General features: G+C 41.8%; 1 protein-coding gene and 1 long non-coding RNA gene across 2 annotated transcripts; one reads left to right on the top strand and one right to left on the bottom strand.

The window, feature by feature from the left end:
* Positions 1 to 641: 641 nt before the first annotated feature.
* On the top strand, positions 642 to 4,406 carry LOC138962514 (uncharacterized). The gene is made up of 3 exons (XR_011454536.1): positions 642 to 1,011; positions 2,140 to 2,320; positions 2,753 to 4,406. It is a non-coding gene; the product is annotated as an uncharacterized lncRNA (long non-coding RNA).
* A 7,944-nt stretch (positions 4,407 to 12,350) lies between these two features.
* On the bottom strand, positions 12,351 to 15,354 carry LOC138962515 (toll-like receptor 2 type-2). The gene has a single exon (XM_070334355.1). The coding sequence runs from the start codon at positions 15,095 to 15,097 to the stop codon at positions 12,941 to 12,943; it is 2,157 nt and encodes a 718-aa protein (XP_070190456.1). The 5' UTR covers positions 15,098 to 15,354; the 3' UTR covers positions 12,351 to 12,940.
* Positions 15,355 to 15,588: the final 234 nt, after the last annotated feature.

Genomic DNA, 15,588 nt, shown 5'->3' on the forward strand with positions numbered 1-15,588 from the left:
AAGAAGCCCGCCCTTGGTAATATGGGGTGGGACATGGATTTTTGATCGAGACTTCATGTAAATCTCAAACACCATAGATCCTTCATAACGACCGATTTTTGAAGAATTATTCCGTAAATAAACAAATAAATAGTGACGTCATTTGAACTACACAGTCTATATGTGGTGGGTTGTGGACGACCCACTTTTGAATTAAAGAAGGCATTTTACTTTGTTTATTTCTATTTGGATGGCGTGGGTTGTGTAGAAGGATACTTTTTATGTTGAATATTTCTTTAGAAAGTATGGGCTGTTCATGAGTAATATCATTGGTACTGTGAAGGTTAAGTGACGCAAAAGTGTGTACGTCATTTACTTTGGAAAGAGGCAGTAATGAGTTACTTCCCTTCTGGTCTCGTTCTATCACTGACAGCATGCGAACATGCGTTGGATTATTAAGCCGCCCTGTAAAGGGTGCTTACTGGATTTGCCCTGCCTGTTTGTCCGGGTTTCAGGTGTTTGTTTACCATGTCTCCACGTGTAAAGAGCTCGGTCAATTTTGTTAAAATTATTTATTAATTTATTAATTTAATTTTTTTTAAATTAATTCTTTCTAAAATGTATTTATTTACTTTAAAAAAAATTTTTTTTTATTCATTTAAAGGAAAAGTCCAAGGTTTAGGGTCACTTTTGATATGTTGACCCTCTTAATTCATCAACCACAAATGCGTGTGTAAAAATGAACACAGAAATCCAAAAAGTATACTTTGACTCGTTTTTGGTTGTTCTGAATCGTTCCATCGCGCGCGCAGTCTTGGCTCATGACCTTGTGCACATACGTGTGCTACGTCACGAGCCTTGAACAACAAACATGGCCGGCTCAAGCAGTGAGGAAGACAAGTGGAATACGGACCGGTTTTCAGCCAGCCTGAGGTTTTAGCGTGCCCGTTTGAGCCTCTTCGTCGTCAAAATGCTGGCGAGGCCACAAGGAACTGCTTGAAACAGAGCCAGCATAAGCGGCAATACGAAATGGTAAGATTCTCTTTGTTGTGATGTTGACACACTACTAGTCCGTAGTCGCTACCTCTTGCATGCTAGATCGAAGTCAGGTGTGTTTTTCACAGATCAGTTGATGTGCTTCCACAGATCAGTGTAAGCATGTAAAGATCATTGATTTATGCTATTATTTCAGGCATCTGGTGTTGTTTATTTTCCTATCTTTAATCAAGGATTTCGTCCTTGAACTGCCCAGTTTAGAATAAATGTTTCCACAGTGATGTTCACACGCGACTATCCTTATTTTCTCTTGGAATTCTGAGTACTTTTTCAGTCACACAACGAAACATGTAGACAGCAAGTTAACATTGCGCAAAGTCTGTTTCTTGCGGACAAAACTGCAATTATCCTGGTATTTTTATTTGCGACAGTAAGACACTACATGACATCGACACCACTAAACAGTGAAACTTTTTTTAAATGGCGGTGGGCTGCTTTCATGTGCTAATACTAATAGTGATCCTGACATTTTTCTTGCGAAACGGTCAAAGGGAAGTAATAAATGAATTTAGTTTTTTAAACGAGCACACGTGATTTCCGATCTCAAACTAGATCTGAAATCATAAGATTTTCTGAGCAGTGGCGAAACGCTGATGGCTAGTGATATCGCAAGCCGTTTTGGAAGCAAATAAGCACTGTCAGACATATGCTGAAACACGATTACAGCAGTTCAAACTTTTGATCATTGATTTTTAGGAGTACGCAATGTCGGACAGTTACACTACAAAAAGACAATGCGTTAGTGCATAGATCGGTATTCTCAAACGTCACGAACAGACAGTACGTTGCTACTATATTATTTTACTGTATTAACAAAACCTCACAGTCCCATTAAAAATGTGTGGTGTGTGCCGAAAAGCAACCATATGAGATTCAGTCAGTGAAACCCTGAATCTACCTGGGGTTAAATCGGGTTATTGACTCTCATTGCATGAATTTTTAAACTGAATATATATACATTTTATGTACTACTGTTCGTGTTGTTTTTGTGATCCAGTGCAATTTCTGTGTATACCTTAGAATCTCAAGGTAATTTTTGAACGGGGCATACAGATGATACATGTTGCCATGATCACAGAGTGATACGTGTATTTTGCTTATCAGGTGTCAGTGCAGAAACTCCAAGAGGGAACGAAATTCAAATACAATGTATCTGGAAAACCTGGATGAGGAGATAGACAGCCTAACAGCACATCCTCCTATGTTTGCTCGGACATCTACTACCTTCAAACTGCATACTATGCGTACACACAGGAATATGGACGACTCAACATTGATCAAAATGGTAAGTAACACAACACAAACAGATGATTTCCATTATGATAAATTTATTTATCTGAAAGTAAAATTGACAACAGAGTGTACAATTTGTTTTCAAATACGAAAATATCACATTGGGTTAAAAAAACAACACCATCATATATCATTAAAACTATTCTTTATTTCTAAACACATACATATCAGCATAGTTTATTCGTGTAAACATCCTCATTTCGGTTCCCAGTCTATCTGAAATCAAGGTAAGATATATGCCCAAAAAAAATAGCGATCACACAGTGCTTCAGCATGAATTTGAAAACCTGCTCTACGTCACATAGACACAGCGTGTCTTATGATTCTATCCACCCTCTCCAAACAAACACGTACACGTTTTCTCTTGTACGAATGTCTTAAAAGCTCAAACTAAGCTGCTGTTTTATTCTGTCTTGCTTTGCAGGAAATACAGGCACGTCGCTTACCCATAACAGGCAGCTGGTGCGCTAGCGAGTGGGGTTTCTCGGCAGAAGCATCAGAGTACCATTACCAACCTGTGCAGTCAAAACAATCAGAAATACTTTCCCAAACGGATGAAGAGTGGGGTTCAAACTCCCTGAGCTACAGAAGGCTGAAATATACTTTTACAAATCGTGTGACTGTGTTGAACAGATTCCTGCATGGTTTGAAGATGATACTGGGTTGTCACGTGGTCCGGTACATGGTTTACATTCTGCAACATTTTGTTCCAGACTTTTTCCACTGTTGGTCTACTCCTGCATCAGGTAGTCAGTCCATGAGCCGGTCAGTATAGCCTGTGTCCAGTATTGTCCGTTTGCCTGTTGCCTGAAACATGGTTGTTTGGAAGTAACTAACGATCTCTGCACACATTTTAACATGTGAATAAGAACAGAAAAAGTTTGTCAAAAGTATACATAGTTTAATTTGCATTTACTTCAAGGCCAGACTTTCTTCTCGTTCATTATTTCTTCATAAAGATTCTGGAAATTAACAAAATGTTTCCCCCTATCAAGGCCTCCTAACTTTTTTTTTTAAATGCAGGTCGGTTTGTTGTCATCTGTGCATTACTTCCTCTCGCCACCCGTGTTGTCATTGCCACCAGGTATCTCAACAATCAAACCGTCTATACAGGCTTAAAGGCACGTCCTTTTTCAAAACAGGATTGCTCACTACACAGATCTGCGAAAACTTTTACATAGAAAAAAAAAATCTCTTGACTTGAACATATACCAGGAATAAACATCCTGACTGGTTTTTGGAGCTGCCGGGATTTTTTTAGGGAATGTTCTACACGTGTGGCGTTAAAGAAATTAATTCATAAAATTCTACATTCCCAAAGAGAGTACCCATACAGAGTGTTCATTTCTGGTATTTTTCAAAACGGAAGGATGGCCATATCCCATGTAAAAGCCTGGTAAGATTTGAGATTTTGAACTCAATCGTTTACACGGGAAGGGCTGTCCACTTAAGAGGACGCATCCATGCCTGGATGAGAAATACACTGATAACACAGAAAAAGCACGAGTTTAACCTGCATATTCACAAAACTGGTTCAGAGGCCCGGTAAAGGGAACACATGTTAGTTATTTTAAGAGAACATCACGAAGACCTAATTATTAAATTAAAGCCTTTCTGCACGAATGTACATCTTCTATGAATTATATTCTAAAACGCCACATGTGTAATTCATTCCACACACAAAATCCAGCTCCAAGAAGCAGTGAGGCTGTTGATTATTGGTATGTGTTCAAGTCGACAGATGATTTTTCCTGTGTAAACTGAGCCTTGGCAGATCTGATATATAGTGAGCAAAGACCTGCATTTTTTTTAAACGTGTTCAGAGGCCTTGAAATGGTTAAACATTTTGTTTATTTCAAGTAGTCTTTATGAAGAAAAAATTAACAATAAGGAAGGCAAATGGGTTGAAATGCAAATTAGATTCCTTTTGACGAACTTTTTATGTTCTTCTTCACGTGTCACATTATGCGTACGTAGATCGCAAGATATTTTCGAAAAAATTCATAGATAAGCCAATCTGCAAACGGACACAAATTCACAATATTTATGAAGCCAATAAATTTGACTCAAGAACAAAGCTTATGTGTTTGAGGTGATGTGCATGGGTATGAACAGGGATCGCGTTTACGCACGATTTTTGCGTATTTGACGCATTTTAAAAGTCGCTGACGCGTTTTTTTCGCCGCGCCGCGTAAGCCATACGCAAAAATATTGTAACTTTTTCTTGTCTTCACGCAGCGCTTTTGCTCTGACTTAATAATCACCCGATCCTGAAACTGACTATAGGGCTTGAGAAGTGACGACACACATGAAATCTGCGCGTCAAAACTAAAGTCCGTTTCTTTTTGCATCGAAGTATCGCAAACGAACGTAACGAGGGTATTACCAGATAATGTCTTGTCGGATAATGAAACAGACATTAGCTGCTCTCCCATCTCGCGCTTCCAAAAGGCGGAAAGTGTGTCTAGTCGTATTAGAGCGGGAAACAAACTCGCAAGGCCCGAAGGTTGGAGACAGCAGGGGTGTTATTCGACAGGCGTGCGCGGAGTTCGACAGGAAAACTCGCCGTATTTAGGTCTTTCGTGCGTGTTTTGTTTGTGTCTGTACGTGTTTTCGTAGTACGCAAAAATATTGGTCCGTGACGCGGTTTTTTCGTTTCGTTGCGTATGACTTACGCGTTTTTTAAAAAGCTAGCGCGATCCCTGTATGAATGTTGAATGAGTCCGTCAAAGATACCCTCCATGTCGCCTTACAGTGGAACCTACCATTAACATTATACCACCTTAAATTACCTTGCTCTTTCAAATGTACTGCTTAAACTTCTTGAACATGCAACTCTTGCTGTCTACCATAAAGACCATCAGGTCAACAACATACTCGTGAATGTTTTGTTTTGGTCTATAATTAAAATTTTCAGAAAATACCCTTTTTTATATTTTTTATTCGGAAGCATACTAACTTTATTTGAAACTACTTCGACAGATATAGTTTTGCAGGTTGACGGGAGGTGAGTTACTTAAGAAATTCAATCCATATGTCGCTCAGCACAGAAAGCATAAACGATTAACATGAGTAGAAATGAACTTGTACTTGTTTTCATAATGTATTATTTGGATGGTATCTGTCAAAGACACTTTCTCGTTTTTTTTGCAAAGCTAGAATAAGGCACTAATTTTCAAAACAAAACAAAAATCTTACGATGAATGGCACGTTGGTTTTCTCCTGTGGTGATTCTGGACGGTAGGAACAGGACTGGTCAACAGTTGCGTTGTGATCACGGAGAACCGGGAAATCTGGAATGGTCACGGTGTCAGTGTCTAGTGACCTGTTCTGACCAGTGGCCGTGAGTGATGATGAAAGGTCTGGAAGTAAAAGAAGAGAGAAAATGAGTGTGAGTATAAATCAATTCGAAAGTATGCTTCTGATCTATACAGTACACTGAACATTTAGACACCCTCTGGAAGTCGTCTGGATGTGTATCCATGTTGTAGCAATTAGACTGGTTTTGCGTCTCTCAGTCAATGCAGAAAGATTAATTCCCTGCACAATTCGTAATCTTCTTGTACGCAGGTGTCTGTTTACCTTACCGGTTGCACATCCACCAAAAGTTTAGATCTGGTAAAAATAGCATTAAACCATGATTCCAGCAAACGCTGCCAATTTCATGAATTGATATCAGGGGATAGTTTGCGACTGAATAGAATAGATAACGTGACACACGCATTGTCTTACGTGTCCACAACCCTGACTACATTTTACTCTTTCTCTTAGCTCAACTAAGACCGTTCTGTAACTCTGTAGATCTAGCCTGTGGCGCATCTGTACTCCAGCGAATATCAGCTGGACCCAGACACACTGTTCTGCACCAATTCGTATTCGCTGCGCAGCAAAACAATGTTTACGTATGCATGAAAACAAGTCGCGTAAGGCGAAAATACAATATTTAGTCAAGTAGCTGTCGAACTCACAGAATGAAACTGAACGCAATGCCATTTTTCAGCAAGACCGTATACTCGTAGCATCGTCAGTCCACCGCTCATGGCAAAGGCAGTGAAATTGACAAGAAGAGCGGGGTAGTAGTTGCGCTAAGAAGGATAGCACGCGTTTCTGTACCTCTCTTTGTTTTAACTTTCTGAGCGTGTTTTTAATCCAAACATATCATATCTATATGTTTTTGGAATCAGGAACCGACAAGGAATAAGATGAAAGTGTTTTTAAATTGATTTCGACAATTTAATTTTGATAATAATTTTTATATATTTAATTTTCAGAGCTTGTTTTTAATCCGAATATAACATATTTATATGTTTTTGGAATCAGCAAATGATGGAAAATAAGATAAACGTAAATTTGGATCGTTTTATACATTTATTTTTTTTTTTTACAATTTTCAGATTTTTAATGACCAAAGTCATTAATTAATTTTTAAGCCACCAAGCTGAAATGCAATACCGAAGTCCGGGCTTCGTCGAAGATTACTTGACCAAAATGTCAACCAATTTGGTTGAAAAATGAGGGCGTGACAGTGCCGCCTCAACTTTCACGAAAAGCCGGATATGACGTCATCAAAGACATTTATCAACAAAATGAAAAAAACGTTCGGGGATTTCATACCCAGGAACTCTCATGTCAAATTTCATAAAGATCGGTCCAGTAGTTTAGTCTGAATCGCTCTACACACACACACACACACACACACACACGCACAGACACACATACACCACGACCCTCGTTTCGATTCCCCCTCGATGTTAAAATATTTAGTCAAAACTTGACTAAATATAAAAAGCATGTACTCTGACCTTCAACGCATTCCTTCTTGTGAGATAATCCGCTGTTCGTATGTCGCCTCGGAGTTTCGATGGCTCGTCGTAATACTGCCCTCTCTGGACTTTTATGAAGGGAAGACACTGCCAGGGGTCAAAACATTTGTTTCAGGGATGAAACGCCAACTTTTGTGCTGCAGAAAAATGGCGAAATCTGTGTCCAGAAAGTGCCCGACACTTTGAAATCTGCACGCTTGTGCTGCACACATCTCTTCCATTTCCACAAGAGACTCAGAGTTTTATGAGGGAAAGTGTGCTATGAAATGCCTGGGGACATTGACGAGTTGTTGCAGTTTGCGGCTGCTCTCCGCCGAGGCATTCTTTTCGGGCATACAGTGGTGACTTTTCTGTGTGAAAATCAAGCTGGTACTAGTGGTAGAATCAACACAATAACTTGTGACGTCACAGTGCACCGACGTCACAGTGCACCGAAAACCACGTGACCACTACTTGACCCCAGGCGACTTGTCTTGGTTAGCCCCGCAACACTAAATCTTCAACTACAACAACAACAATTTTTTTTCAATTTTTAAAATATTTTTCCAGAGATGTTTGTAACATTTGGCATTCGATTTTCAAGTTTTTGGGCATATTTAAAAACCTTGGACTTTTCCTTTAAAAAAAAAATCTCCCTCAATCTGTCTGTCTGTCATTACCAAGGGCGGCTTCTTGACCCCGTTAAGGTCAACACTTGTTATATAGAGAATACTACATGGCTTGCTGTGTCGTACCAGATTTACACGAGTTGTTTTTACACCCCCGGTATAGGGGTGTGTATAGGATTCGGTCGATGTGTTTGTTTGTTTGTTTGTGTGTTTGTGTGTTTGTGTTCGCATATAGATCTCAAGAATGAACGGACCGATCGTCACCAAACTTGGTGAACAGGTTCTATACATTCCTGAGACGGTCCTTACAAAAATTGGGACCAGTCAAACACACGGTTAGGGAGTTATTGGTGGATTAAGATTCTACAAGGACTTATAGAGGGACATATTAATGGTCAAAGGGAAATAACCTTCTCAGTTGGTGGCAGTGAGAATGGTAAGGACGGGGGTGTTTTTCCTACCTCGGAGGAATTTCTTGTTTTAAACTGATATTGAACTGCGAGCGAAAGCGAGCTGTTCACTATTTGAAAAAGCAACGAGTGTAAATCTGGTACGAAACAGTAAGCCATGTAGTATTTTGTTTATCCTACATACTGTACTTACGTGTATTTTACTGAAAATGTCCTGCAGTCGAGGCAGCTAAACTGAAGACGCTTGTTTTAGAACCTCGATCTCTTCTAAAGCATCGTGCAATCTATTACGTCAAAGCAAAGAAACGTCACTCTGAAAGTGTTAGTTCTAAAGATTCATCGAGGGTAATTAGCGAGCGCAATTTTTGTTTCTATAATGACGTTTGTCTCGGTGACTTTGGCATCATAAGCAGTGGAAAAACAGGTCCCTGCCAGACTTGCTTGACATGACCTCATTTACATGATATACACACGTGTGATTTGAACTATCATTATCCCACGGGTGTCTCTCTCACGTATGTAGGATAAAGCAGGGCCGGACCAAATGAGTTGTAAGGGGGGGGGGGGGGGGTTCCTCCTTTTTTGGGGGGGCAAATCAGCGAAGTGGCGAAGCCACAAGCGCGCGCCTGCAAAGCAGGCGCGCGAACTAGGTTAAAATCTGTGCAATCTGGTGCATTCTGGGCCTTGTTTTGAGGGTTAAAGAGCAGCATTGTTTTGGTGCTAAAACTAGTAAAAGTCAAAGCAAGGTACATGCTTTTTCCCTCAAAGCTTGATATTAATTTTGTTGCACGTATCTACAAACACACCCACGGCCCTAGAACTTTAGTGTTGTAAATTTAGGAACTTTTTTATGTGACACTTGTGTCACAGTCACTCAAGTTGCTCTTTTATACATACACACTCATTTGAATCGCCATTCGAGTAACAGAATGATTTTTTTAAAATCCATTTATTTACATGTTGTACATGTATTGAAGAAAAACGTCGGCGCGGCCATTTAAAAATTGAAAGTGACCGGTAAAAAGCAAGCCACCAAAATACCACACAAATTACCAAGTTGTGCGCACATTTGGAGCACATTCCGTCATTTGGTGTCGCTCGAATCGGTCTCAGCATTGATAAAAGTTATTCCATCTGCGATGATTAGATATTGGCACTGGATAATTAACTTTGTTTACCAGGCTGAAGTTCCAGCCAATGACCATTTAACCCGCTGATTCGATTTCATTTTGTCCGCGCCACTTGTTCAGACCGGGGTTTTCCTTCTGATTTCGCTTGTATGACGACTTCGCGTGTGAAAATAGCAGGAAAACATTCTGCTGATCTTGGATAGTCCAGACGCCTACAAGGTAATCGCACGAGAAAAGAACACAAGCACGCACACACATATACATCGCACGCCGCACATACACACATGACGCACGCACGGCACCCACGCTCGCGCTCACGCACACACGAACACACACTGACACACACACACACACACACACACACACACACACACACACACACAGATAATATAAAAGATAAAATAAGATGCATTTTTAAAAATATTTTCGACGGTAATAGAGTTCTGCAACCCGACCTTGCCCGCTGAGGTTACACTCTACATTACACGTATAATATATTTTTGCACACATACATCGAACACAGTCATCTAAACTGCCCAAATAACGATACAAAGAGACAAAAGGAAACGAGGCAAAACTATGATACGAAATCACAAACACCACATTGCTGCTGAAACACCGAAAAAAAGAACCGTTGTACAGTATTCGTAACATCATGCACGACAGACCTGCATCGAGTCACTACATTTGAGAGAGAGAGAGAGAGAGAGAGAGAGAGAGAGAGAGAGAGAGAGAGAGACACACACACACACACACACAAAGCCGGATACAGAGAGAGAGAGAGAGAGAGAGAGAGAGAGAGAGAGAGAGAGAGAGAGAGAATAAGATTTTTATTTCAGGGATAAAGGCATACATATGAAGTCATACTTTCCTTATTTTAACCCTCCCCAAACTGGGAGGGACTACTCTTAAATTACATGCATACGAATAGAAAAAAAATCGGTACAAATGGTTGCAAGGACACAATGTAACAGAAACTTTCGGGAAAAACATGTTTAAAGATTCTTTTTATGTAAGTTCAAAGATTGCTAAGGAGAGAAATAAACAGAATGTCGGGCAATAAGAGGCTTGTGTGTCTGTGTAACAGAAGGATTTCGGAAAAATCTTCCCGACATTCATACAAGAATATGTCAGAAATCAATACCAAAACAAACATTGAAAAATTCCACATGTCTGGACCGTACATCAGGAAAATCAGGACATTCATTCAACTTTACTTCTCCGGTTCTTCGTACTGTCACTGTAATCGCAAAGCCCGGGTGATGCTGTGCCCGGGGTTTAAGGCTCAATATCCTTTGCATGCGACCTATGCAGTTCAAAAAGATACCAGGTTTGACTGTCACAAAGATGTGAGTAGCATAATTTGTGGTCTGAACAACGTCGTGATTTTAACCTCCCTAAATGTGTTAGCGCGAGGCGTAGAGACTGGAGGGCGTTATTCACGTGTTTTGTGCGTTGCACGCAAAACTGGCTTTAGTTTGAGATGAGCTGTGTTTGAGACATGTAGCTGGTCTGGGGTAAATAACGTCACAGCGTTTGAGATTTTCAACCGGGAAGGTTGTCGGCGCGTGTCAGACTTGTTCTGGGAACAAGTACTCTTTCAAGAGACGGGTCTCTTAAGGTAAATGATTTATTATGTTGTATATTATTGAAGTTTGATTACATAGCTGCAGTGTAAAGGTTAGTGTATACAACGTGCACTAAATCTTAGTGTGAAGTTTTGAGAGAATTCTTGATGTAATTGTATTATTATTATTATTATTATGAACATTTGTGCGCCTAATCTAAATATAGCCCTAGGCGCTTACAAAATATAAAATACATAGTGAACATTATACGAAACACAAATCGACAAGGACTCATACACTCGCAGACAGGCGCACAGCGAGAACGCGACGCACTCACTCATACCAACTACAGGCACATGCATTCTAGACGGAAAAACAGTCGTAAATAAATAAATAAAGTATTGGATACATAAAGTTTGTTGAGAGAAGAAGAATAGAGCTGGAAAGGGAAGAAGAAGGAGAAAGAAAGAGACAGATCAAGGACCAGCAGGAGAGGGTGATGTGTGGTCATTAACGGACTAGTGAGGGAAGAGGTGTGTTTTGAGTGAGGTTTTGAATGATTGCATAGATGTGGAGTGCCTGAGTGGAGGGCGTTATTGTATCACGGGTTTTCATGGGGAATTTCTTGAACATTACGCATTTATGTTATGTTTAAGACGGTGATGCTTTGTATGGGAGTGTTATTCATAGATTAAGTATTAGTTTGGATATTGAATGTGGACGGACTGTGAACGTAGAATGAACGAGAATGTATGAGTTGGTACATGAACGTTCGGAAGAAGAGATGGTTTTAGAGAATGTTGTATTAAGACTTGGTTAAATTCTTTAGGAGTTTCCATGAGGGTTTTCCATGGCGTGTACCAGGGAGGGACCTTACACGGAAGAGCGCGGAACGATGGTGGCGAGCAAGGGACCACATCGGCGCTGGATGACTAGACGAGGGAGTCTTCATCGATACCGGTCGTAGCTGACGACGGTTGTTTCGCTAATGGCGGAAGGGTTTCTCGGGGAGAAACGTGAAAGGTGTGTGAGGCATCTGTAAGGTGAATAATCATCTTTGTCGTGAAAGGTGTGTGTTGGCATCTACCACGAGAGTGTTTGGGAATTCATTATTCTACGAGGATTCAGCGACACAAGGAAGTGAAACTGGTGACATGCAGTGAGCCGTGATTCGAACTCGTGAGTGTCTGTCAGTACCTTCTTTTGTGCGTTAATCTATATTTGAGAAAGTATCTTTATAATATGTATTTACTTGTATTGAGTGAAAGCTAAAAGATTGTGTGAACTGTGTGTTGAAAAGTTGATTCGTATTGATGTATTTGAAGTGAAGAATTATGTTGTTTTTGGTTGAGGAAATAATAAGCCTGTATCCTCCCAAATTCTGTTGTTTAAAGTGTTTGGTGTGAAAAGGGTAGAGACAGTGCAGTAGGGCAGAACACGTACAAGCAATTTCATTTATTTCACATGCAAACCACTTTATGACCGAGGAAAGGTAGCGGCTGGGTGAGCTTAGTTTCTAACAAAGTACCACATTTTAACGGAATGCGGGGTCGCTTTTTCCATGGTTTTACTGAACACCAAAGGGTAATCATTCTTGACCAGGGACAGGGAGACTGTGCGGCGAGAACATAGAGCGCTCGAATTCATGTCTTGAATGAAGTTTTTGTTTGTGATTTCCACATTTCCATTTTACAGTATTATTAAGACTGTTAAAATAAGGTCTTCGTCGTTTGGTAACAGACACCAGACTGCATTCATTTGTAAGAAAAATACATGCGCATTTACAACGGGGCAGCTATAAAGCGGAAGAGCGAAGAGCACTGAGATAATTATTGTATGTCCTTTTCTTTATGTGGAAAGAGAAACGTAGTTGTCATAAGCGGTATTCAAATGAGTCTCTTGGCCATTGACGATGTTGACATGCCCAAGAACAACCTTCCGGTCTTTTAGCTCTTAGCACGAACCCTCTTTTGCACGACAGTTAACACTCCTGACGGTTCCAGAGCCAGGGCTGAGCACAAGGCCATGTTGGAGCCCTGATCCGTCAACAGATCATGGCCAGTGCCGGATTAATCATGCGTTGAGGGCGAGCCCCATGTTGTCCCAGAAGAAGGCTCGGTCTTCAGGGTGGTGTGACCACTGCAGGTAGGTGTACGTGCGCATGATGGCCATCATGCCAGGGGTCAGGTCTCGCTCGGGGACGTCGCGCAGCAGGACGACCAGCAGGTAGTCGCCGCGGTCCATCACGTGACGCTGGCACAAGGTCAGCTCGAACTGGCACCACTCGCTGAGGGCGAAGTGAGGCGAGAAGACCACCAGCACGCGGCGACTGGCCTCCACGCAGCTCTCGATGTTGTCCAGGATGTGTCTCCCGGGGTGGAAGTCTCGCTGGTGGATGCACAGACGTAGCCCCCTCCTCTCCTCCAGCTGCTGCATGAGGCTGCCGCGGACCCAGTCTTCGTCGCCCTCGGCGTACACCACGAACAGGTCGTACTCGTAGCGAGCTTGGTCAAGCAACTGCTCCTCGTCGTTGTTGTGGTTGTTTCCACCCAAAGCTCTGCGGATCATCTTACGTACTCGGAAACGACTTCGCAGGCAATATAAGACAGAAAGCAATACAAGAAGCGCAATCGTTGCAAATCCAACGATTCCAGCGTAGGTGTCCCTGCTGAAAAGACACGCCTGGTCACTGAGAAAGAATGTGTGTTCATCACCTGTGATGTCATCACAGAAATAGCAATAGCAAGTGTAGTTAGAAGTAGAATTGCTGAACAGGCCTGGGTCTTCTCTCAGCCATGTGAAGAACCATCGCAAAGCACAGGAACACGTAAACGGATTGCCGCTAAGGTCCAGATGTTGCCATTTTTGGCATGTAGTTGCATTGAAACTGGTTTCTCGTATTCTTGTCAGGTAGTTGCTACTTAAATCAACGGAAACCAGATTCGGCATATCGTCAAATGCACCATCTGGGATATCAGATATGAAGTTCCTCGCCAATGACAGGTGAGACAAGTTTGCAAGTTCCGACAGAATGTCAGTGTTAGGACTCGCGACTCCAACGTCCATGAGGCTCAGCCGGCGCAGATGAGACAAAGTGCGGAACATCTTTCTGCAGATCTCCTTGTCAAGCATCAAAAAAGAATTCTTGTCGAGAACCAATGTTTCCAAGCCGAGACAACCGTGAAAGGCTTCCGGGTCAACGTCAAAAAGATCAAAGTCAAGTTTATTTTGAACCAGCGAGAGGACTTCTAGGGCAGGGTTGTTGAATGCTGAAGTTTCTATGCGTACGATTCCAGTGACCATGGAATCCAGATACAGTTCTGTCAGGCTAGGAAAGAGCTGATGCCTGAAACCATCCTTCAGGAGCATGGAGATGGAGTTCTGTCCAAGGTCCAGATACTCCAATGCTGGCAGACATATTTCCGTCGCAAGACTGTCGATTCTGTTTTGCCTCAAGATCAGGCGCGCCAGAAGAGGATACAAAGATGACTCATTCTTACAAGTCTCAGGAAAACGAGAAACCGAGTTTTTCTCCAATTTAATTGTCTGAACTTTAAGCACACCCTGAGATTTCATGGCTTCTATGTCGTTATAGCCCAAATCCAATTCAACTAGACTGTCCAGTGCAGACAAATTAGTAAAGTCATTTAGTGCGAGATAGTTGCCATAGAAATTCAACTGCTGAACTTTTGGCAAACGATGCTCGTGGAAAAAACGGCTAGGAATTGGGCCAAGATTTCCACCATTAATGTCGAGTGTCTCCAGCGTTGGAAGAGAGAATACTGGGTCCAGAACTTTGTAGCTGAGTTCAGGGTTGCCGCCGATATACAACCGTGTGAGATTCTTCAGGGATTTAAAAGCGTGAGTACTGATCAGAGACAAGGCATTGTTGCTCACATCAACACTTGTTATGTTTGTCACATTAGCGAAGAAGTAAGCTGGTAGATTGCCGATGTTGTTGTATGAAAAGTTGACAAACCTCACTGAATCAGGGAGTTTCGGTATAAAAGTCAGACCGCCGTGGTTTTGAGAACAATCAGCGACATCGTCTCTACATCTGCACAAATGTTCAAAGCAAAATGTCCACTCTGCGGGTTCATTGTGTCGTCGTTGATTGCGCCCTTGCTGCGGTTGAAGAGACAGTAACGCTCCCCTTGGAGCGCTAGAAATGAGAGCAGAAAGAGAAAACAAAACTGTCCATCCGGTAAGTACACGAAGTTTTCCATCCATGTTGGCCTACTCAGTCACCATACTGTTTCAAGTTCAGACACACTGACCGCAAAGACTGAAACACTTGCTTTGAAATAGCATACACTTGACACGACTGAAGAGCAGTCTCAGATTGTTTGCCTGCTGGTCATAATTACTTCACTTTTCTCGGATGAATGTGTTTCCTTCAAAATCCGACACTGATCTGAACTAAACGCAGCTCACAAGGAGGTGCAGGACACTGACGCCACAGTCACCAGTCGAGTTTTTCCGCATAGCCTCACACTGCACAGTACAGCGGGGCGAGAAAGTTTTGTGCCAGTTTTATTTGGGCCATATGTGACCCTCCACCACGAAATGAGTCACATGTCACCTCGCGCGGTTCTGCGCTAGGCTTGATATAAGTCCGGAGAGTGTCTGGTAACAGTGTGAGGGTCACCTTAGTCACAGGCTTATAACTCAAACAGTTTTCGCTCTTTTCTAAAACGGTTTTCACCACTGGACTGATAGGC

Source organism: Littorina saxatilis, linkage group LG3 (genome assembly GCF_037325665.1).
Source record: "Littorina saxatilis isolate snail1 linkage group LG3, US_GU_Lsax_2.0, whole genome shotgun sequence".
NCBI lineage: Eukaryota > Metazoa > Mollusca > Gastropoda > Littorinimorpha > Littorinidae > Littorina > Littorina saxatilis.

What these genes read in the sequence shown, in the direction of transcription:
- LOC138962515 (XM_070334355.1), bottom strand. Translation starts at nt 15,097, where the DNA reads ATGGATGGAAAACTTCGTGTACTTACCGGATGGACAGTTTTGTTTTCT.